At 44.8% G+C, this 25013-nt stretch overlaps 1 protein-coding gene across 1 annotated transcript in view; it reads left to right on the plus strand.

Annotated features, from left to right (window-relative positions):
• The window catches only part of FLVCR2 (feline leukemia virus subgroup C cellular receptor family member 2), a 78458-nt gene that overhangs the window by 25591 nt on the left and 27854 nt on the right, over positions 1-25013 (plus strand). Inside the window, exons 2-3 of the mRNA XM_003787059.3 lie at positions 16729-16870; positions 19612-19752. Of these exons, the coding sequence (XP_003787107.1) occupies positions 16729-16870; positions 19612-19752 (283 nt within the window). The remainder of the gene's footprint in view (positions 1-16728; positions 16871-19611; positions 19753-25013) is intronic.

Here is a 25013-nt window from a genome sequence, read left to right on the forward strand (position 1 = left end):
GCCTGTGGTCCCAGCAACTTGGGAGGCGAAGGCAGGAGAATCATTTAAGCCCAGGAGTTTGAGGTTGTTGTGAGCTATGATGCCAAGGCACTCTACCCAGGGTAACAGAGTGAAACTCTGTCTCAAAAAAAAAAAAAAAAGTACAAATTCTTGGGCATCAAAGCTCCAGGGCAGGACCCAGGAATATGTATTCTTGATTCTCCTTCAGGGATTCTGATGGCCAGTGAAATTTGAAAATTCCCAGTGTGGAAGCCTTGCAAGTTGGACCCAGCAGCTGCTTTGGTGGCCACCAGCAGGATACTGGTCCTCTTTAGGCATCACTTTTGTTTTTTATAACAAGAATGGCTTCCTCACAGGGCTGCTAAAAGTGAAATAATGTGAAAGCTCTTAAAATCGAATAAACCCTCTGTAAACATCTACTGAATCCACATCTATCCTCTTCCTCTCTGCCAAATAGCATTTTCTCTGATGATAAGAAATGTAAACAAAGGCACAATGCAATATATTTTTAAGAGTTCATTTGCACAAACAGCAATTCATGAATCGGGCAGCTCCAAATCAGAAATGATCTGGATCCTCTTATGTCTTAGACCGTGTCTTCCCGGGATATGCTGCTGCACATGCTTTTTTGAGCCTCTTTGAGGTTCCATGGGAAGAGCACAGGGCTAGGAATGGAACATGAGGAGTCCTGATGGGGACCTCACCACTGATTTACTCAGTGGCTTCAAGTGGCCCAAATTCAGCTGTGAAATGGAAAAGACAACCTGGCCCTCACAAGGGTCTCCTGCCTCGTCTCTACTGGGGATAACCTGCTGTTGATCCCACTGGGTTGTTTGGGTTGTTTTAAGGCTCAGGCAACATGTGCAGGGGTCTTGAAGTTGTCATTGTTGTTTAGTTGGCCTGGGCCAGGTTTGAACCCAGCTCCCTTGGTGTATGTGGCTGGCACCATAACCATTGTGCTACGGGTGCCCAGGGGTCTTGAAAATGGTGAAATATTGTTAACTTTTATTTTATTTTATTTTTTTAAAGACACAGTCTTGCTCTGTTGCCTGGGCTGGAGTGCAGTGGCATCATCATAACTCACTGTAGCCTTGAACTCCTGGGCTCATATGATCCTCCTGCTTCAGCCTCTCAGTAGTTGGGGCTACAGCCACGTGCCACAATGCCCAGCTAATAGTTTTTGTTTTTGAGACAGAGTCTTACTCTGTCACCCTGGGTAGAGTACCATGGCATCATAGGTCACAGAAACCTCAAACTCTTGGGCTCAAGCAATCCTCTTGCCTCAGCTTCCTGAGTAGCTGGGACTATAGGCGCCCACCACAATGCCTGGCTAGTTTTTCTATTTTTAGTAGGGACAGAGTCTCACTTTTGCTCAAGCTGGCCAGCTAATGTTTTTGTTATTTATAGAGACTGGGTCTTACTATTGCGCAGCCTGATTCAAACTCCTGGCCTAAAGCAGTCCTCCTGCCTTCGCTCCCCAAAGTGCTGAGATTATAAGCCTGAGCCACCATATCTGGCCTCTAGTGCCCTTTCTTGAACTTTAAAAAAAAAAAAAAAAGGGACTCTGGACTTGCCCTTTGAGAGGAGACTAAAAAGGGCTTTCTTCTTCTCACGTCATACCTCTCCCTGAAGTGCAGCCTGAGCATAGGGCCCTCGGCACCCTTGCCTGTATAGTCAGCTTGTTCAGTATAAGCTCTGTCCTGGCTGCATGAGCTTCTCTCAGGTCTGGCTTCCAGAGCATCCCCTTCACCAGTAAAGAGAGGAGGGAACCACTTGCTGATCTTCTGAGCTGGGTCCTTCTGCAGCTTCAGGATTCCTATGGAGCATTCTTGTTCCCTTTGATTTCCAGAGGCTCACAGCTTACTACAGAAGGGCCTTTTGCCAAGGAGTGGCAAGATGAAACCATTTTATTTATTTATTTATTTATTTTTGACACAGAGTCTCTGTCACCATGGGTAGAATGTCATGGCATCCTAGCTCACAGCAACCTCAAACTCTTGGACTTGAGCAATCCTCTTGCCTCAGCCTCCCAAGTTGCTGGGACTACAGTTGTGCACCACTGTGCCCGGCTAGTTTTTCTATTTTTAGTAGAGACAGGGTCTTGCTTTTACTCAGGCTGGTCTTGAACTACTGTGCCCAAGCAATCCACCTCCTGGGCCTTCCAGAGTGCCAGGATTACAGGCATGAGCCACCACACCCGGCTGAGCCTTTATGTCTATATGTGCCTAGGATGGTTCCTCTCTTGAGTGTCGGAAAGTGGCCATGGCGGCATAGTACAGAACTGATTTAGTCCGTACCCTCAGGAGAAATAAGGCTGGGAGTGAGAAGTTTTCTCCTAAGGGCCTTGTGGTCCGGCCTTACCAAGTTCTCTCGTAGCCTCACAAGTGGCAGTGATCAATGGTAATGAATGGGGATTGGTGGGGCTCGGATGCTTTGAAGATGTTAGAGCCCTTAGGAAGATGTAGTTCCTTTCTTTCTCTGGAAGGAAGGTGCCCCATTATTTGTCCTAGGTATGACTTAACCTGTATTCTCATGCTACTTTACAAAAATCTATGGCTTTTTTTAGGAAGACCCCATCCTGAGCCAGAGCTCTGTCCCTCGCAAGTAACCCACACAAGCCCCTGGCCATTTAGTCTTTGGCTCTGCTGTATTCTTTCCATGAATCCTACTTGTTTTACATTGCACCCCCTCCAGCCAGCCTCCCTGTTGACAGCAGGCCATGGGACAAATGGGAACAGGTGGATGAAGGCACTCATGTCCCTGGCCTGTCAGATGGTTTCTTTTTGAGACAATACACCACAGCCTTTATTTTATTTATTGAACAAATATTCATCAAGCATCTACTCTGCACCAAGCAACATTCTGAGCACTGAGGAGGAAGCAGTAATCGGGAAAGAGAAGGCCCCTATTCTGGTAGAGTTCACATTGGAGGGAAGAGAGGTTAGACTGTAAGCCAGTCACTCCAGGAGTGAGTAATGGTGGAAATGTCAGGCCGCTGAAGAGGGGGAGTGACTTCTGAACAGGATATTGGGAGCTGTTTTTGTGTAAGTAGGTCCCTGGGTAACTCCCTAAACAAGGCTAGATGTTGCTCTCTTGGGATGGTGTCAGATGTGGGTGACTAATAGTTTTTTTGATGCAAGCTTTGGATTTCTGTTTCCTTCCAGACTTCTCTCTGAGATCACAAGGCAGGGTTAGTTACTTATGAACTTGGCTTCTTAGGAAAAGCTACATGAGGCCCACCCTATCTCTTTTTGGAGGTGCACACGCAAGTGAGAAGGCCTGGGTCTTGCTCATGGCAGTCCTTGAAGTAACAACTCTTCCAGGCAGCAAGTAATTGTCCAGGTCTGAGTTTCCTGCCTGAAAGACTGGGAGGACTGTCACCAAGAAAGTCTGTCTAGGCTTAGAAGAAAGCATGGGAGGCTTAGGAACGTTGATTATCACATGAACTCCACTTTTAGGAAGGGCAGCATGTTGCCTTGCAGACAAAGGAGACAGTTCTTCTTCTCCTTTGGGCTGTTTTATCTGTGAAAGGGCAGGGAGTGGTGAATTCAAGCCAGCAGAATAACACACAGGCCCATAGAATCCATGTACTGGCTGTTGAGTGCTGGCATCTGGGAAAAAGTTGGTGAGAAATGCCAAAGCATTTGAATGGAGCTTTGCATGTTGCCTACTTTTCAAATGTGAAAAATTTGTAGTAAATGAGGTTTGCATGATATGACTTTGGCTGGTCGGGTGGCTTGAAAGACACCCACTCATTTTCCCTCCTTCCTAACTGAGTCATGGGGAAGGTCTGAGAGCTCATGGACAATAGCCGTCAGTGCAGTCAGCCTAAGGGACCTTTGGATCTGGAAGCCAACAGTAATTTGCACTCTCACTGAAAGGGGAGGTAGAGGAGGCTGTAGTGATTGCTGCTCTCAAAAGTAGACCTAGACTGGCTTTTTGTGAAGTTCACCAAGAGGACAATGTCAAGGAAAACACCCAACCCTTAAAAGAAGGAATGTATTGTATACCACAGAGGCTCCTGCGCTGACAACTGAAAGGAAGCATGGATGCTAGGCTCAGCTGAAGAATAAAGCCTTTTATCAGCATTGCTTTTTTTTTTTTTTTTTTTAAATCAGAAAAGTTTCCCTGTAGAGCTCATTCCCCTTCCCTAAACTTAGCATCTTGTCTTTTTACAGCCTAGGTTAAGTCTGCTCTTCAGCTACCTTGCACCCCCCAAAGATGAGGAGGAAACCCAACACCAAGGCTGTAGGTCCAGATCCAGGTATACTAGATAGACTATAAGCTGGTGAGAGAGTGCTGTTTGCCTTTTAGTAGGGTACTTAGTATACAGAAACGTTCGATAGTGAGTTGCCCAGTCTTGGGGAGCCCCAAATGGGAAGTCTTCATGGTACTGGGGCTTCCTTGTGTCATTCTGCCTTTCATCTGTTTTCTCTAGGTGGTACACTCTATAGGTAGTTCTTTCTTTATGTGGCAAACTGCTGCTGTGCCCAACATGTGTACTGTGCCCTAGAGACTGGAACGACTCAAGTTGGGCTTGAGCTGCACAGTTTTTTTGTTTTTTTTTTTAATTTTTTGCAGTTTTTGGCTGGAGCTGGGTTCGAACCCACCACCTTCGGCATATGGGGCCGGTGCCCTACTCCTTTGAGCCACAGGCGCCACCCTGCACAGTTCTAAGGGTCTTTTTTTTTTTTTTAATTTTTATTTCTTTTTTTTTTAAACTTAATATAAGGGTACAAATATTTAGGTTACATTGTTTACATTTCTAAGGTAAAGTTCAAGTTGTAGTTGAGCTCTTCACCCAGGGGACGTCCTGAACACCCTCACACTGTGCACACTAGGTGAGATCTCACCGATCACCCTCCTGAACACCCTCACACTGTGCACACTAGCTGAGATCTCACCGATCGCCCTCCTGAACACCCTCACACTGTGCACATTAGCTGAGATCTCACCGATCGCCCTCCTGAACACCCTCACACTGTGCACATTAGCTGAGATCTCACCGATCGCCCTCCTGCATCCCCCCTCCCTATTTTTTGCCCTCCTCCTTGCCTGACTGTATTTGTGTTTTTTCTTTTGTGTGGGCACGTAGTTGTTTATATATTGGTTTCACATTAGTATTGAGTATATTGGATCTTTTTTTTCCCACTCTTGAGAAACTTTACTAAAAAGAATGTATTTCACTCCATCCAGGTAAACATAAAAGATGTAAAGTCTCCATCTTTTATTATGGCTCAATAGTACTCCATGGAGTACTATTACTCCATATGCATATATATATGCACCGTTTATTAATCCGTTCCTGGGTTGATGGGCACTTGGGTTGTTTCCATGTCTTAGCAATTGTGACTTGAGCTGCAGTAAACATTCTAGTAAGAATCATTTCTTTATTCAGAAAACATTCCCCATGTGCCATCTCTGTTCTCAGCATTATGCCAGATGTGGTGTTGGGAAAGGTCACTCAGGGAAATGTTAGTCAATGTCCGTGTCCTCAAAGTGCTGTCTGGTCAGGGAGTAAACATACTACACTTAGAAACAAAACAAAACTAAGTGTTACATAAGAATGAGAAGCCCACAGGGTGCAACAAACTATATGGTAAGCAAAGATGATAGCTGAGGGTGTCTCTCCCCAGTTGCTTCCACCGACAGTTTGATGGCATTGGAACTATGGAACTGAACACATAAGGCTGGAGGAATTGTCACGTCTTTGAGGGCAATTGCTCTTCTGCGGCATTCACTTTGTCCATCAAGGACTTTGGGGTCAGACAGCCATGGGTTTCTATCATTAGAAGCTGGATGACCATGGGCAGAATACAGAGGTTTTCTTATCTGTAAAAATCAAACCAGAGATGATGGCACCAACTTCAGGGGTTTTTTTGTGAGGGCTTAAATGGAAAATTCTGTGAAAAATTCTTTAGCATACTACTTAGTACATAGTAGGTCTTAGTACAGTGGTTCTCAACCTTCCTAATGCCGTGAGCCTTTAATACAGTTCCTGTGGGTTGCAACCCATGGGTTGAGAACCGCTGTCTTAGTACATATTAGTTTCTTTCCTTCTAATTTGAATACCATGTTAGATCAGAGCCTTTGGCTTAATGAATCAGAGCAGACTCTACTATAGATAGCCTGGGCTTGAAGTCCAACCTCATTACTTACTGTTATGTGACCTTGGGCAAGTTACTGAAATTCTGGTTTCCTCAACTTTTTTTTTTTTGAGACAGAGTCTCAAGCTCTCGTCCTGGGTAGAGTGCCATGGTGTCACAGCTCACAGCAACCTCCAACTCTTGGGCATAAGCGATTCTCTTGCCTCAGCCTCACAAGTAGCTGGGACTACAGGTGCACGCCACAATGCCCAGCTATTTTTTTTGTTGCAGTTGTCATTGTTGTTTTAGCAGGCCTGGGCCGGGTTCTAACCTGCCAGCCTCGGTATATGTGGCTGGCGCCCTACCCATTGAGCTACAGGCACCACCGGGTTTCCTCAACTTTAAGATGGGGGTTGGCTGGGCTCATTGGCTTACGCCTGTAATCCTGGCACTCTGGGAGGACCACCTGACTTCAGGACTTTGCCCACCTGACCTCAGGAATTTGCCCACCTGAGCAAGACCAAGACCCTGCCTCTATCAAAAAATTGAAAAATTAGCTGGGTGTTGTGGCAGGTGCCTGTAGCCCCAGCTACTTGGGAGGCTGAAGCAAGAGGATTACTTGAGCCCAGGAATTTGAGGTTGCTGTGGGGTATGTCTGTGTCACGGCACTCTACGTTCTACCTGTTGTAACAGAGAAAGACTCTTTCTCAAAAAAAAAAAAAATGGGACTAAAAGAGTATATATATTTACTATATATAGTGCCTATTGTATGGTGTGCATAATGTATTGACAGTTGTTATCATTTTTTAAAATTTCTAAATATTAAGGGGATACGAATGTTTTTGTTACATGGATAATGCTTAAGTCAGGGCAATTAGAGTGCCCATCATCCAAATAGTGTTGATTATACACAACAGATAGGTTTTTAGCCCCTCTCCTCCTTCCCTCGTGAGCCTTGATTTCCAATGACTTTTACTTCCTCTGTGCCCACGTGCACCCATCGCTTAATTCCAACTTAGAGAGTACATGTGGTGTTTGCTTTCTCATTCCTGAGACATTTCATTTAGGAGAATGGCCTTCAGTCCCACCCATATTTCTGCAATGGACATTAATCCATATTTTTTATGGCTTAGTAGTACTCCATGGTGTCCCTGTGCCCCATTTTGTTAATCCACTCATGAGTTGATGGGCTCTTGGATTGATTCCACATTTTGCAATTGTGAATTGTGCAAATAAATATTTGAATGCAGGTGTCTTTTTGATAAAAATGACTTTTTGTTGTTATGATTACTGTCTTCCATCAATGGTTATAGGCTGTCCAGATTTCAGCATTGTGGCTTCCTATATTTCCCTAATCACTTTTCCCCAAAAGGACTGAGGAGACCAAAGAGTAGAGGTAGTATAAGCCACCAGCATAATCACAGCTTTGAGGACAAACCCTGTGAGTGGGGAGGGAGCTCTAAGGAAGTCTGGAGTTGGCCTGCTGTGACCCTGCTAAGTTCTTAGAGACCTAAACTTAACCCATAAATCCATAAACCCCTTTCATAGGTGATTTTCCTCCAAATCAATGGGTCATTTTTGTTCCTGAAGGCCTTCCGCCTCCTAATCCTGACTTGGCCAAGTGCTTCGATTTGGAGATTTCAAAAATGCAGTCATACTGGTGGTCTTTGCACGCACATTGCTGCTTACCATGGCATTTTCCTTGGAACTCTTGGGCATTCCTGGGTGGCAGGGGGCTCGTTCTCGTGATTAAACTCAAGCTGAAGGCTCTCGGTTCTTCAGTGTTTCAGGGACCCAGCAGCCACCTCAGTCTTTCCTTGCGTTTTTCTGAGACGTCCACCCATCAGAGGCCCACCTTCCCCCATACCCAGTTGAGCCTCCTCCACAGGTCCGACGGCAGCTTACTTTGCAGAGCGTCTTTGCCCTTACATCTGGGACCCGGGAGCCCTTGCTTGTGCTCAGTTTTGCCCAGATCAGTTATTCACTAGCAGGTGAAAACAAACATCTAAGTGACACTGGCCGAGGGGTAGTGTGACGTATTTATAGCCCCAGAATTATGGACTGGAATGTGTAGACTTTCCTAAATAGCACCACCTTTGTGATGTTTCCATGTACACACCAGTGCGTAGGGATGGGTGATGAGTGTGGAAATCACTTCCATGGAATTCCCAGTGTGCAGGCAGTCCTGGGAAACAAGCTTTAGTGGTGGCCTTCCCACTGGTGGCTGTGCTCTCCATGCGTGAGACACCAGTGACAAGCATGCAGCCCGAGTGTGCAGACATGTTTTTGTGTGGGATACAAATTAGCCATGCTGTATTTTAGTACATTTTAGTATCCATAAATTCTGTATGGGCTTAAATGACCTTTTACATGGTAACATTTCCTTATATTTCTCTATGCAGCTCAAGTTTTCCTCAATTGTCCTACTCAGTGAACTCAGCTTCAATTTAATTTTTAGGTCATAAGATCATCGTTAGTGTACACGGATACGCGCATTTACCTCGTGATCGTATCAGGTCAAATAGCCTTTGGGGAGGAAGGCATAATGCTTTGTGCTTTAAGATTAGTCATTTGAGCCCAGGCACAGTGGCTCACACCTGTCATCTCAACACTTTGGGAGGCTGAGGCAGGAGGACTGCTTGAGGCCAGGAGTTTGAGACCATGCTGGGAGGTTGTGTAGAGCTCATCTCTACAAACATAAGAAAAAGAAAAATTATCTGGGTGTGGTGGCACTTGCCTGTACTGCCAGCTATTTGGGAGGTTGAGGCCTGAGGGTCACCTGAGCCCAGGATTTCAATGCTGATCACGAGGCCACTGCACTCCAGTCTGGACAACAGAGCAAGATCCTGTCTCAAAAGAAAAAAAAAAGAAAGAAAGAAAAGATCAATTATTTGTCTTGATGGGTTTTCAGCAATCTGGCAAGTGGAAGTCTAGATTGAATCCCAGTTTATCTTTTACGTGGCTCTGATTTTAAAAGGACCCTCAACCATACTTTTTCAGATAACGAACTTTCTCTGAGAACCGTGTCTAGATAAATTTCCAACCACACCTTTCCCCAGGTCTGGGGCACGTGACAAATGTGTGGTGGGAGCAATGCTTTCCTGACATGTCAGTGACCTGCGGCTCAGCCAGTCGGTGCCCACGTATTGATTAGGCACCAGCAACTAGACTACCAAGTGTCAGAAAAGTGGCAGGAAACCAAAGGATTAGAGGAGGTTGGGGCGAGGATCATCAAGGAAAGTTCTGCAAAAGAATAGACACTGCCATGGGCTCTAGGGAGGCGCCTGTGGCTCAGTCCCTAGAGCACTGGTCCCACATACTGAGGGTGGCGGGTTCCAACCCAGCCCCAGCCAAACTGCAACAACAACAAAAATATGGCCAGACGTTGTGGCGGGTGCCTGTAATCCCAGCTACTCAGGAGGCTGAGGCAAGAGAATTTCCTAAGCCCAGGAGTTGGAAGTTGCTATGAACTGTGATGCCACTGCACTAAAGGGTGCCAGGGCAATAAAGTGAGACTCTGTCTCTAGAACAAACAAAAACGGGGGGTGGGGGGGGACTTCTGCTAAAGGCATAGATGACACCTGGGAAGGTTGTAATCACAACCCATCCAGTCTGGCTGGAATACAGGGATTGCGTAGGGACATGGGAGAGATGGGACTGGACAGGATGAAACCAGCCAGGAAGACCAAGGTGAGCAGCTGAGGAGGTTGGGCTTGCTTCCTTCTCTGGGAGGGCCGACTCCATGAAGGTCTCCATGCAGGGACTGCGTTGTCCACGCAGTGCCCAGGACATGAACTCGAGTCCATTGTACGGCCCTGTTGGAGAAGAGTTCACAGTTGCCTGGGAGTGAGGCAAAAAGGGATGGGGGCAGGAGGCAGATTCAGATTTCATAGGAGGGGTTGGGAAGATCTGGGATGGCGTGCGTGCATGTGAGAGGGCAGGGTCAGTATGACTAAGAGAATTGAGAAAGCATGCAGAAGGGGCCGGAGAAGGAAGAGGAGCAGAACCAGGGTGGTGGTTTGCATGCCTGCCCTGAATAAACCAGGCCTGTCATGGGAGTCCCAGTAGCCTCTGCTGCCTGTCTCCACTTGCTGTGAGTGCATGTGCAGGGAGAAAGTGAGCCCTAACCAGATGAGCTAGAATAGATGATACTGCCTTCCCCTTGTGGATTAAGAAATAGATACAAAAGGGGAATGAACTTGCCTTGGTCAGCATCTAGTAACTGGTAGGGGGCTGCAATTTGAACTTATATGTTTCTGACCCCAGAGCCTGAGCTGTAACCACTGACTAGTATGATGATACACCGAGGAATGAATGCTGAGGTAGAAAAGAGGAGAGGTGAGGGTTTTATTTAACAATAGCATAGAATAGGTATGAGGCAAGCCCTGGGCTAAGTCATAAGGATACCAAATTTGTTGGAAAGCCTTGGATCCCAGAGCCCTGTTGTAGGAAAAGCTGCTGACCCAATTAGGGCACTTAATAAAAAAATTTGATACATACTATTTTACGTGTTTATGGGGCATGGGGCATTTTTGACTCAGCTCCAAGGAGCCCTGAAATCCAAGGGAGCGTGTCCAGTCCCACCCTGTGTCTAGGGGATGGGAATGAGCTAATTGACTTGGCCAACAGGGCCCAGCCCTGGGGCTGAGAGAGTGGGCTTACCTTTCTCTGATAAGCATAGCATGCCTGGAAGAGGGATGAGTTTCATAGGTGAGAACCTGTTTGTTGAGGATGTTGTCTCCTAACAAGAAGAGCAGGGTCCACCTTCCCATTGGCTTGGGTAAGGAGGTTGAGGTACCTGGGACCCATGCAGATGGGGCCTGTTGGTTCTTTCCCTGTCCCATTTGGACTGAAGCCCTGCCCACTGTGTTGACACAGAGCTCCCTGCCTTTCATGGAAGCCCTGGGATACTCCCTTGATAGCCTGGGCATACTCTGACCCCATGAGCCACCAGGATTTAGGACAGCTTTGTACAAGGGTTCTGAATTAATTGTGACTTAGGGGTTTGTCAGTGGTGGATGGGGACAGTGGCTCCGTGGTCCTCAGATCCAGTATAACATGCATGTTGTATTTTGTAATGTGTTAGATATGGGATTTTGCCCCAGATGTAGCCTGACGTTTTCCTGGTTTTATTCTCACTCTGCCAAACACACGAGCCAGAGCGATGGGTGGCATGTTACACACAAAGTATGGCTTCTGTCCCCGCCAAAGCCCTCAGCCAGCACGGACATGTCTTGAACTGTGACATGCTCCTGACCACTGACATAGTAGCAGCATTTAGAGGCCATCCCTGGGTTTGCAGAAAAGGCAAAAACAACATAGAAAATGAAAATTGAGCATCCCAGGGTACTCTCCACTCCTTCATTCAGCACATTTTTGCCAAACATCTTTTTGGGGGTGAAGTAAACTATAGTTATTAAGCTGAAAAACTGGAGAACTGCCATGTGTTGAAACTCCAGCTCTGTTACATGAAGCTGTGTCACCTTGAACAAGTTACTTTTACTTTCCTGTATCTCAGTTTCATCACTCATAAAATTGGGATATTAGATGCATCTTTCTGGGGGTTTTGTGGGGACAGAGATATTCCATGTAAAGCTCCATACATTTTCCTTTGATTAGCATTATTATGTGGCAGGCTCCAGAGATAAATGTGAGCCTTGCCCTCATGGAGCTTATAGTGAGATTGGGGAGACATGTAGATTAAATAATCATACAGGCCAGGTGTGGTGGCTCACACCTGTAATCCTAGCACTCTGGGAGATTGACGTGGCTGGATTGCTTGAGATCATCAGTTGGAGACCAGCCTGAGCAAGAGCAAAACCCCATCTCTACTAAAAATAAAAAACTAGATGGGCCTAGTATACAGGTGCATGCCTGTATTCCGAGAAATTCTGGAGGCTGAGGCAAGAGGATCTCTTGAGTCCAAGAGTTTGAGGTTGCTATGAGCTATGATTGCACACATTTCCCCTTACAACTATGAGTACAACATAGAACCTGGACCCTGAAGGGCAGACTTGTGTGATATTCCCAGCTTTGTGCAGGCAAGATTTTCCACCAATGTTTGTCTGTCCATCCATCCATCCATCCATCCATTCCACATGACCAAGTATCTTCTACAGGACAGACCTAGGAACTAGGAACTAGAAATAGACTCTCACTGAACACGGCTGTCAAGAAGCAGGAATAAAAACACGTCTTGAAAAAACAGAAGAGACAGAAATTTACAGTCCAATCCCTGTGTTTGGTTTTCCGCAATGGGCATGAAAGTACCCCCCAAGCCAGTTTCCTCCTTGAGAAAGGTTACTGTGCATGGCCATCTGGCCAGGGGTCGCTACAGGCCACAGTTCTGCTTCAGCCTGCTGGCTGGAGAAGGCTTCAAAGCTGGAGTTGGGGTGGAACGGCATTTACTAAAGCTCAGTGTGTGGATGGGGTGACTGAAGTCCAGCCCCTGAAGCGAAGGCATGTGGTGTAGCAGCAGCTGTGAGGATTTATTAATCAAGGCAGAAGATTGCTGGGGATTACATTATCCTGTATCAGGATCTCAGGGTTTTTCTTTTCCAAAAGGCAATAGAAGTCACAGAGCCTTGGGTGATGTTGGTATCATCCCTCACCCTTGCAAATGGAACACCCTCCAAGATTCTACTTAACTTCTAGGATTGAACTCCAAAGCGGTTAGGAAGCCAGATAGACCTGGAATAGGCCTGCATTCCCAGCTATGGAGAAGGTTGTTTGCACTGGTTGTTTATAGCAGCCCAATGGACACTTGCAAAGATGTGGAAACAACCCACGTGCCCTTTAACACATGAATGGGTTACTAAACTGTGGTATATGTGTACCAGGGAATACCATTCAGCCATAAAAAGGTGGAGATTTTGTAAGAACCTGGATGGATTTAGAGAACACTCTTTTAAAGTAAAGTGTCACGGAAATGGAAAAACAAGCATTGCATGTGCAGAGTACTAAATCAAGACTAGTAGATTAACACTACACGCTCATATGAGAGGCAAACTCGATTACATTCAAGAAGGAGAGAGTAGGGAGAGGGTTCGGCAATTTCCCACCCTAAGGGAGCAATGCACCGGTATATGGCAGACTTCCTGGGTGAAGGAAACAACTATAACTGGGACTATTTTTTTCCTTTTTGAGACAGAGGTTCACTTTGTTGCCTTCGATGGAATGCACAGATCACAGCAACCTCAAACTCTTGGTCTCAAGCAATTCTCTTATCTCGCCTCCCAAGTAGCTGGGACTACAGGTGCCTGCCACAAGGCCCAGCTATTTTTTAGAGATGGGGTCTTGCTCTTGCTCAGGCTGGTCTTGAACTCCTGAGTTCAGGCAATCCACCTGCCTCAGCCTCCAGCATGAGCCACTACTCCTGGCTTCACAAACTGGGACTGTACCTTTTAAATGTAAACAATGTAACCTAATCCTGAGTACCTTCATGTTAATCTGAATTTTTTTTTTTTTTTTTTTTAGAAAAGAGCCTCAAGCTGTCACCCTGGGTAGAGTGCTGTGGCATCATAGCTCACAGCAACCTCGAACTCTTGGGCTTAAGCGATTCTCTTGCCTCAGTTTCCCTTGTAGCTGGGACTACAGGTGCCCACCACGATACCTGGCTTTTTTTAATTTTTATTTTGCAGTATTTTTTTCTTTTTCTTTTTTTTGGCCAGGGTTGGGTTTGAACTTGCCACCTCCAGCATATAAGGCTGGTGCCCTACTCCTTTGAGCCACAAGCGCCACCCCCGGCTAATTTTTTTTTTTTGGTTGTTATTGTAATTGTCTTTGTTGTTTGGCAGGCCAAAACTGGATTCCAACCCACCAGCTTTGGTGTATGTGGCTGGCACCCTAGCTGCTGAGCTACAGATGCTGAGCCTATCTGAAATTTTTTTAAAAAGCTGAAAAAAAATTTGAAAAGGGGAAGGCTGTATTTGCCCCTCTATCTGTGGCTGGTCTTCACTCTGAATCAAAGTCCTGGAGGTCAGCAGTTAAGAAGCCTGACTCTGACAAATCAGCATGACCAAGAATCAGTTAAAGTGGGCAGTGCCTGTGGCTCAGTGAGTGGGGCGCCGGCCCCATATACCAAGGGTGGTGAGTTCAGACCCGGCCTCGGCCAAACTGCAACAAAAAATATCCAGGCATTGTATCGGGCACCTGTGGTCCCAGCTGCTTGGGAGGCTGGGGCAGGAGAATCGCCTAAGCCCAGGAGTTGGAGGTTGCTGTGCGCTGTGACTCCACAGCACTTTACCAAGGGCAATAAAGTGAGACTCTTAAAAAAAAAAAAAAGAATCAGTTAAAGCTCCAAGAACATGAAATAAGTTTCTTATTTATTTATTTATTTTGTTAAGACAGAGTCTCACTCCATTGCCCTGGGTAGAGTGCCACGGCATCATAGCTCACAGCAACCTCAAACTTCTGGGCTTGAGCAATCAATCCTCTTGCCTCAGCCTTCTGAATAGCTGGGATTCTAGGCGTGTGCCACAATGCCTGGCTAGTGTTTTTGTTTTTAGTAGAGATGGGAGTCTCACTTTGGCTCAGGCTGGTGTCGAACTCCTGAGCTCAGGCAATCCATTTGCCTTGGCCAAGTGCTGGGATTGCAGGTGTGAGACTCCGCACCTGACCAAGTTTCTCTTTTAGAAAAGCCTGCTGCTTTCCTGGGTCTTTCTCAGGGCTCTTAGCCCTGGAAGCCCTCATGGGGCTTCATGGAAGAGACACTTGCCTGAGAAGCTGGGAAATCAGTTTTCTCACCTCAGCTCTGCTAGAACTCTGGGTAACCGAGCTTAATTAACCTCACTGGGCTGGAATAGAGAATTACAAAAAACCTTTCAAACTGTAATAACTTTGTGTCGTTTAAACACACAAACATAGCCATCTGTGTTATCTTTCTTAATTTACCTGCTAATAGATTGTAAAGCTCCTTAAAACCTGGAACCCTGGCTTACACATCTTCATACCTCCTAAACTATCTAGCAGAGTACTTTACACATAGGAGATGCTTTTTTTTTCTCTCTCTCTCTCTTGAGACAGACTTTCACTTTGTTGCCCTGGCCCTGGGTAGAATGCCATAGTGTCATAGCTCACAGCAATCTCAAACTTCTAGGCTCAAGCGATTCTCTTGCCTCAGTCTCCCGAGTACCTGGGACTACAGATGCCTGCCACAACGCCTGGCTATTTTTTTTTTTTTTTTTAGAGACAGAGTCTCACTTTATTGCCCTTGGTAGAGTGCCGTGGCGTCACACGGCTCACAGCAACCTCCAACTCCTGGGCTTAGGTGATTCTCTTGCCTCAGACCACGCTTGGCTATTTTTTAGAGACAGGGTCTTGCTGTTGCTCAGGCTGGTCTTGAAATCCTGAGCTCAAGCAATCCACTGGCCTCGGCCTCCCAGAGTGCTAAGATTGCAGGTGTGAGCCACCACATGCAGCTTCATAGTACATGCTTTAAAGATGTGTTTGGTTTTACAGCACACTGTACCCCATGATTGCATTAATGTACACAGTTATGCTATAAGAAATTTAAAAAAAAGATGTGCTTGGTTTTTTGGTAGTGTACCAAAGAGCCCACGTGGGTGGGGCCTATTGATGATGACTTTTGTGAATATTCCAGAACTGAGAAGCACTTGTAACAATCCTGACTGTGACGGATATATGGAAAAACCAAAGTGGTCCGCGGACCAGCAGGTGATGAATGGTGTGGCAGCGTGGAGGGAAAGCAGATTGCTTCTCTCCCTGCAGTTCCTTTTGTGTACAATAAAGGAAAAGTAGGGCCTTAAGACAAAGGATTTGCTCAGCGTCCTTCACTCTTGGAATTTGGCGCTTTCCTATGTTCATAAGCCATCTCCCCGATTTCTACCTTGTTTGCGTATGGCATGAGGGCTTTTGGAAATTGGATCGTAGTCAGTCAGTACTGAACTAAAGCATTTCTGACCTCAGAAACACCCATGGCATGTTAAATGTCAGGTCACTGGAATTTGGACTCCAGCCAGATGTGAGATGTTTTAATTTGTTGGGGTGTGTGAGTATGTGAGTGTGTGTGTGTGTGTGTAGATATTTCGCAGGTACCCATGTCTTGTGTGTATAAGTGTATGCGGTTGTGTGTGACTTCACACTACACGTGCTTTGCAAGTTGCTAAGTTATTCACACAATTAACGGAAGCTTTCATGTTTATAAATGTGGTAACAACTTTAAGCTTCTTATTCTCACTGAATAAGGTTCTTGGGGTTGTAGAGCATAGAACTTTTCCCCAGCTGGTCTCTCAGCTCCAGGCTGACAGATCCAATGAAACAAAAAATTTAAATAGCACACACACACACACATACAAGAACATTATTTTACCCTACCCCAGAGATGGGTGTACATATTGTTCATTGGTTTGCCATGAGAGAAGAGTCAGCGTACACTGAGATCATCAACTATAATGTTTTCCAGAGGCATCGATAGTGCAGGTGATTAGAAGTAGGTATCAATCAAGTAGTCAATCAAAAGAAAGATTTCTCTGGTCTCTCAAGGTAGGGAAATAACCCCTGTTTGGGTTTTTGGAAGGAATGGAAGTTAGGAATTAGGTTTCCCATGAGGAATCTCTCTAGACTGGTGCTGTCACCTCCTGGCCATCGGTAACTCTGATTGTCTTTGTCTTGTCTTCTGTAGCTTGGAATTGCACTGGGCTTCCTGATCCCGCCTGTTTTGGTACCCAGCATCAGCGACCGGGACAAGCTTGCCTACCACATCAGCATCATGTTTTACATAATAGCTGGTGTGGCCACTCTCCTTTTCATCCTTGTCGTGATCGGTAAGGGTCATTGGTAGACTGGTCGGTGAGCACAGGGAAGCAGGGGGCTTCTGCCGACTTTGGTGGACCCTTGTGAACATGCTCCAAGAGACCACAGACATTTGCAAAAAGTGGAGATTGAGCTTCTTACAACCTTCAAATATCACAGCCCGGGAAGTTGCCCTTGGTACGGGACTAGCTGGTCCTGTGCACTTTTTCAGTGGCTCAGGAAAGTTTTAATTGTAATTAATTAGTTCCTGAATCCTGCCTCACCAAAAGTAATGGGTAGATTGCTGGTCCTTTTGATGAAATCCCAGTGAGCACCTATGATATCACAGTCATTTGCTGGCCTCATCTCATTTAGTCCTCAGTAGCCCTGTGAGTGCTGAACCATCATCAACCCTGTTTAACAAAGGGGAAAATGAGACTTAAGGGAATTTGACTTAAGCTATTCAAGATTAGATAGCTAGTAAGTGGAAGAGATTGGATTTAAGCCTAAGCTTGTCTAACTTCCTACTCTTAACTCTCTGAAAAACAGAACAAATTGACCCACAAACTCTAATAATCTCATAAGTTAACCTGATAATACTTGAGAACCATGTTTCTTTAATGTTTTTCTTTGAAAAATTACAATAATAATATATGCTCTTTATGGAAAAAATCTATACCAAAAATCATAAAGAAAAGAATGACCATTACCTGTGTACAAGTTAATCTCAACCACCAACCTCAGTTAACTACTACCAATATTTTATATGCATGTAATTTACTCATTGAGGTATTTGGTAATAGAACTTTATATCCTCTTTTTTCAGCTGAGTGATGTTATTAAGATAAGGGCTGTGATAAGTTCAGAAACAGCATGGTAGAGGTTTATATTTTCAGTTAGTCACCTGTCTAAAGGTGAACCAGCTTCCTTCTTGATACCTGAATGGTCCATCATGTTGAAGGTTTCATTCCGGTCTGCTGGCCTCACCTCCCAAGTCAAACAGTTCTATCACTGTGCACCTCATTCACCATCTCACTGTGTCATTTCCTCCCTGGAGTCAGGATGAGAAAGGGCTGCCTGATGGCTTTTCAAAGCTGGCAGAATGTCTTAGACAGAGATCTTGCTGCTCCTGGGAAGGTAAGAAACAAGGGAGCTGAAAATGAGAGTGAGGAAGGATGATATAGCCAGGGCCTGTCAGCCAGACTTTGAGTTTCCAATTGGAACGTGTCCGACTCTAAATTCTTACGACTGTAGCAAATGAAGGCCTGCTCCTTTGCAGTTGAAAACTTGGAGGTAGAACAGTTCTATGTTTTGGCATTTTATTATCAAGCACAGACAGTACCTAATTGAGTAAAGAACTGAAAAATCTTATCTAAATTCTGGTTTGTGGTTGCCAAATCCTTAAGCCAACACCTGCTGATGCCAAGATAAGTAAGTCTCTTGCCTTTCATTCTTTCCCCTGGTAGAAGGGGAGGTGAACAGGGAAGATAATGGATGAGAGGCTCCCAAGGGGTGGAAAATAGTCCAGAGTATTTCCAAAGAAGGAGGAACCAAGGCTCTGAAGTCTGGGCTAGGGCATTTTCTGGGTGGGGGGCTGCTTTGATGTGCCAAGAGAGTAAACCTCATTTCCAGAGCTTCCTCTCACTGGGGATGGTCTACTGAGCTTTCGGGAGCATTCTCAGGGGAATGGGGAGGCCATGTGGTACTTACTTGAACTCAGTAGAGAGACCTATTTAGCCAAACAGTTAGTTCAACTGATCTTCCCCCACCCTCAGAGAACTGGATGGCAGTGAGTGCAGTCAAAATGGTCACAACAGTGACACAGAAAACAGAATACAAATGGAGTGGTTTTCCACTGTCTCGCTCCAGCCTTCGAATCAGAGTGTCCCATTTTAGGAGAAGCGGATGGTAATCTTATCAGGCAGAGGGCTGATTCTTTGAGAAACTAGAAGTGGAATCCAGGTTTTCCCTACAGAAGAAAATCCTTTCACTTATTCAGGGGAAATTTATTGGCTGTTGTGTGCCAGGCTCTGTGCTAAGCATGGACGTCACAGTCCTTTCTGCTTTGGGAGGAGCTGTGGCTCAGAGCCATTAATGGGCTCACTCATCGCAAAGCTTCAGCTCTTGCTTCTGTTCCACCCATGGGTTGCTGGTGTATTTTTTCGTTGCTCTGTAATATATTATTTGCTGGTTATGATGTATACCTTGATCTTTGACCACTGCCTGGGAGGCCCAGTGATTTCAGCCTTCTAGAGGCCATTAAGAAAAAGTAATCAAAGGTCCATTTACTTGGCTCCACGCCCGTAGCACAGTGGTTACGGTGCCAGCCACATGCACTGAGGCTGGCGGGTTCGAGCCAGGCTTGGGCCAGCTAAACAACAATGACAACTGCAACAGAAAATAGCTGGGCATTGTGGCAGATGCCTGTAGTCCCAGCTACTTGGGAGGCTGAGGCAAGAGAATCACTTAAGCCCAAGAGTTTGAGGTTGCTGTGAGCTGTGATGCCATAGCACTGTACCGAGGGAGATAAAGTGAGACTCTGTCTCTTCAAAAAAAAAAAAAAAAAAAAAGAAAAGGTCCATTTACTCAGCTTCAAATAATGAGAAGCAGTTCAAAAGAGGAAGCTGTAAAAGATATAATTCAGGAATCAGTGTTTCCTCTGGTAGTCTTAGCTCCTTGCCAGATGATGGAGCCAGCTCTTGTGCCTGTGGAGCGAGCTCTGCTGGGGCGGGACCATGAGAATTTGTAGTCATCTCTGTTTCTTTCCTTTCAGTATTCAAGGAGAAGCCTAAACATCCCCCCAGCAGAGCTCAATCCCTGAGCTATGCCTTGGCGTCCCCCGATGCTTCCTACTTAAGTTCCATCGTCCGACTCTTCAAAAACCTCAACTTTGTGCTGCTTATCATCACCTATGGTAAGGTACAGGTGTGTCCAGGAGTGCAGGCAGCCTGGGGACGTGAGAGGACAGGCCTGATGTGTCTCTGTGTCTTATTCTTTCTAAATCCCAAATGTGCAAGTTGTTGTTTAGGGTCCATCCGAGGAAGCAGCTGTGCCTGGGGGCCTTGGCATATGCTGGAAAACCCAACTAGGAAATGATTCTTTCCCCCATCAGCTTATCTGACAGAGGCTCATTGGTCCCCCAGTTCTCATCTTAGTTTCACCTCTGTAGAACAGTATTAGAACTTTCTCTTTTTTATCCTGCTATTCCTTAACACATCTTATCACTTACCATGTTTTAAAAACCATTTCTAGGTCTACCTCCTCACTAGACCGAGCTCCTTGAGAGTGGGGATTTAGTTTTCCATCTTTTTAGTTCCTCGGCAGTGGCCAGCTTGAAGTGGACGCTGTAGTGGTTGTTGAATGAATAAACGAATGAGGGCACAGATGAGTCTTGCCATGTGAACCATTTCGCAACCAGTTCTCTCTGTTTGTAACATTGATTCCTTTTTTACCTGAATGCACAACACCCCTCCCCTTTCACTTTGTTTTCTTGGCTTTTGGCAAGATAAATTTGAATCTTAATGCTAGTGTGTTGGCTTGCCTTCCCAGCATATTGCTTTTTATATCTTCTTTCTAACTTTTAATAAGGGTGATGGATCAGACAAGGTAAGGACAGAGCCTCATGGCATTCCATTAAAAAGTGTCCTGCAGATGAACCCCAGTCTGATAATTGGTACTCTCAGTTCAAGCTGCTACAGATCCACCCAACTGTGTTGCTATTTAGCCTACGTGTGACCATTTGATCCACTAGTTAAAGTTGGATTAAAATCAAGAGTTAACAAGTATGTAACATACTGAGTAGCTGTACAAAAGAAAGAAATGAGAATGCTTTGACATAACTTATTCTTAGTGAAAGAGAATAAGACCTATGACCTTGTGTTTGGCTATGACCTCATATTTTCTGTAGGCTCAAAAACCATTGTTTTTGGAACAACCAAGTGATCACAAAAAAAAAAGTAACAACAACAAAAACCATTGTTTTGTAACAACAGCATTTACTATGTGCCAGGTACTTTTCATGTGATTTTATTGAGTGCCCACTAACTACACCCAAGTCAGGAGACTAGATAACTAGCCCAAGGTCACACAACTTTTGAGTGGCAGAGCCGGTAGCTAAATATAGATTCATCAGGTTCCAAAGCCTGCATTCTTGATGCCTGTTCTGTAATTGCCTATATGTCTTCCTAGAATTGTGCCAGGGTTTCATTTTAGGCTTATCAATATGCTTATCTGCTGATACATTAGATAAGAGGTGGTGTCATCCCCATAGTAAAGCAATTATGTTTTTTAGGCATAAGTTAGGTAAACTCTCAGCTGGAACAGCCTTTTTTAAAAAAAATTTTTAATTTAAAAATTTTATTTTTTAATTTCCAATTACTATGAGGATACATACAATTGGGCCACATTGCTTGCATTTGTAAGGCAAAGTCTAAGTTGTAGCCACACAGGGAGTGTGCCATAGAACCACACATTGTTCCCACTGGGAAGGAACCCACAGACCCCCTCTTCCCCTCCCCTCTTCTTGGATTCAATTGAACTCTTCTCTCATGTGAGCAAGTCCTTGTTGACCTACAGGTTTCAAATTGGTACTGAGTATATGTGATGCCTATCTTCTTATTCTTTGATACTTTACTCAGGAGAGCGTTCTCCAAATTGGAATAGCTCTTAATAACCAGATTAGTCTTCAAGGTCCCAGTTCTTTATTTCTCATTCCTTCCAGTTTTCTAGTTCTCTCTGAGTATGTCTCTGAATTTGCCCATAATATAAAGACAAACTTTCCAAAACTTAAGAGATGTCCAACTAAAGAAGTTTGGAGTTGCCCATCAGTGGGAGGTCTTTAGGCCCATGCGGAACCAGCTACTGGGGAGAATGTTGTAGGGAATCTCAGGCTCTAGACCAGTGATTCTCAACCTTCCTAATGCCATGGCCCTTTAATACAGTTTAATACAGTTGAGAACTGCTGCTCTAGATAGATAATGAAACCTGATGGCCTCTGGGGTCCCTTCCAGACTCAGGATTCCATGACTCTGAGAACTTTTTCTTTTACTTGGAGTTAAATATTGAGTGCATTGACCTCTGACCACCATAAACCTTATTGCATCTGATAATAGAGTATTTGAGGCCTATCTCAGGGATTCTAGGACAGATGAGTGGCTAATAAATGATTTCTGTGGCTGAGAATGGTGGTAGTGGTGATAACTGGGCAGTGGTCCCATTCCAGAGGTTGTGGTCTTCAGTGCGAGGGCCGGATAAAGGCAGGGCTAGGCCACTGACCCGTGAAAGCAAGAAACAAACCCCAAATATACCAGGCATGTTGTTGCTACTAGTCATTGAGGGATTCAACTGTAGGCCATGTTGCGGGAAATGAAGTAACTCCTCCTTTTCTCCTGCTTAGATAGCCTGTAATCTGGCAGAGTAACTTTAATCCTGTACTTTTGAATGCTCTTCCTTATCTGTGTGGTTAAATGACAACACAGGAAAATCTGGTTGCTTGGGTGGCCTGTAATCTGGCACGGTGCTTTTAATCCTGTACTTCTGAACACTCTTCCTTATCTATGTGGTTAAATGATAACACAGGAAATAACTAGGAAAGCACTTCTTGAATCGTGAAGTAAGGACTTAGAAAATCTGTTCCTCCATAAAAGCAATAGGAACACTAGCAGAAAGTATCAAAATCAATTTTTTCAGGACTCTTAGCCAAAGCTTTGCAACAATACAACTGACATTTATTTGAGAAAAATGGCTGAATGTCGGTAAGGTAGTGGGCTTTGTGTTGTAACTTGCCCTATTCCAATCCCCTTCTCTAGGCTCTGCAGTAACCTAACAACCAGCTGCCTCGTACCTATAGTAGCTGTGACAGCCAACTAATCACCTGGAGGGAGCAAAACAGGTTTGGTGCTCCATCCCTGAGAATAACTGTTATTTGACCTATCTGGCAGGTTTCTATTTACAGAACATTTATTGGAAACAATAAGTGGCACTTCTTAACATTGCAGTTGTGTGAGGTAGCAATACCAGTTAGGGCAAATAAGAGGCTGGCCAAAAATCTTGAAAGGAAAAATCTGGACAACGTTGAAAAGCTCTTAGCTGTTCTTAGGTATTTGGAAGTCCATATGCATGTGCAGAGCTATGCACATGCTCAGGGAAGACCTGAGAGAGCCCTAAACCCTCACCTCTGGCTGACCTTGAGGCTCTGCACAAGCAGAAAGCAAAGGCTAAGGTAGAGTGGTCAGCTACCTGCTGGAGCTCTGAAGGTAAGCCCAATATATACAGTTCCCTAGTAAAGGAGGGAGATTTAAGGTTGAAGGAAATAAAGCAGCAGTCCCCAACTTTTTTGGCCCCAGGACTAGTTTCATGAAAGATAGTTTTTCCACGAGGGTAAGGGGGGATCTCATGGAGACAGAGCTCACAAAGTGATGCCAGCAACGGGGAGCAGTGTAAATACAGGTGAAACCTCCCTTGCTTGCCTGCTGCTCATCTGCAATGTGGCCTGGTTTCTAACAGGCCACGTAGCAGAACATTTTTGGTACCAGAAACCAGTTTCATGGAAGAGAATTTTTCTTTTTCTTTTTCTTTTATTTGAGACAGTCTCACTGTCACTCTGTCACCTGAGTAAAGTGCCATGGTGTCCCAACCTCAAACTCTTGGGTTCAGGCCATCCCCTTGCCTCAGCCTCCTGAGTAGCTGAGGCTACAGGCGCCTGCCACAATGCGCCTACTTGCGCCACAATGCACAAGGCCCACTAGCTGCCACAATGCCCAGCTAGTCTTTTTCTATTTTTAGTAGAGATGAGGTCTAGCTTTTTGCTCAGGCTGGTCTTTAACTCCTGAGCTCAAGTGATCCTCCTGCCTTGGCCTTCCAGAGTGCTAGGATTACAGACTTGAGCCATTATCCACAGCCTGGAAGAGAATTTTTCCATGGACCAGAGGAAGGGGGACATGGGACAGGAGGTGGAACTCAGGTCCAATATGTTCCTAACAGAACACAGGCTGGTAACCAGTTCATGGCCCAGGATTTGGGGGCAGCAGCATTAAAGGAAATCTCTGTCCAACCATTAACTTAATTAATTACACACAGGGAACAAAAGCAGTTAATAGACACTGTCCCTGAGGAATCTAAGACATTGGGCATAGTAAAAAAAGATTGCAAGTTGATTATTATAAATATGTTCAAAGAATTAAAGGAAACCATGTCTAAAGGATTAAAGAAAAGTTTGAGAATGATGTCTCACCAAATAGAGAGTATCAATAAAGAGACGAAAATTAAAAAGAGCCAAGTAGAATTTCTGGAGTTGAAAATTACAGTAAGTAAACGAAAAATTTGCTGAAGAGAGGGCTCAAAAGCATATGTGAACAAACATAAGAATCAGCATTTGAAGATAAGTCAAATGAAACATTGCAGTTTTAGAAACCAAAAAAAGGACTAAGACAAATAACAGAGCATCAGAGACCCATGGGGCACCGTCAAACATACCAACATATGCAAAATTGGAGTTCAGAAAGAGAGAAAGGGGCAAAAGTACGTTGTCATTTAATTTGAAGTAGCATTAAGCTAGAAAACCATTTCACTTCTGAGGCTCTGGAAGCATTTGACTGCATTACGCATGAACAGAATTCATGAACATCTATCTCAAAGGCCTGGGAGTATTACAGTGAGAGTGAATTAAGCAAATCTGAGTGTAAATGTTTCATTATGGTCAGGGGACCATAGCCTTGTTACCATTGTAGAGAACTGAACATGGCGATGGAGCTGTTTCCCAACAAGGAAATGATTCTTAGGTTTAATAATAAGTTTGAAAAATGTTTCTTGAGCCATTATCATGTGTCAGACATCATGTTAATTGCTTTACATGCATTATCTCATTAAATCTTTAAAAAAGCCCATGGCAGTGCCTTAATTTCATTTTTTACTGAGGCTCTGAATAATTTAGTTTCTTGCTTATAATAGCATAGCTAACAAGCAAGAGAGCTTAGATTTAAACTTCTTTCTGCCTGATTCAAAGCCTATCTTCCTAACCACCACACCATTTTGCCTCCCCTATGGAAAGGAGCCTCTCAGAGACAGGGCTCTTCTGTGAGCCCCATTTGCCTGAGTTTTCCTTTTGGTCTATCTAGGGGAGTATGTCCTTCCTCATACTCAGTCCTCTCCACCAGTTGCCTGGAGGTTGATTACTTC

This window comes from Otolemur garnettii, unplaced genomic scaffold (assembly GCF_000181295.1).
Source record: "Otolemur garnettii isolate 467f Iridium unplaced genomic scaffold, OtoGar3 scaffold00020, whole genome shotgun sequence".
Lineage (NCBI taxonomy): Eukaryota > Metazoa > Chordata > Mammalia > Primates > Galagidae > Otolemur > Otolemur garnettii.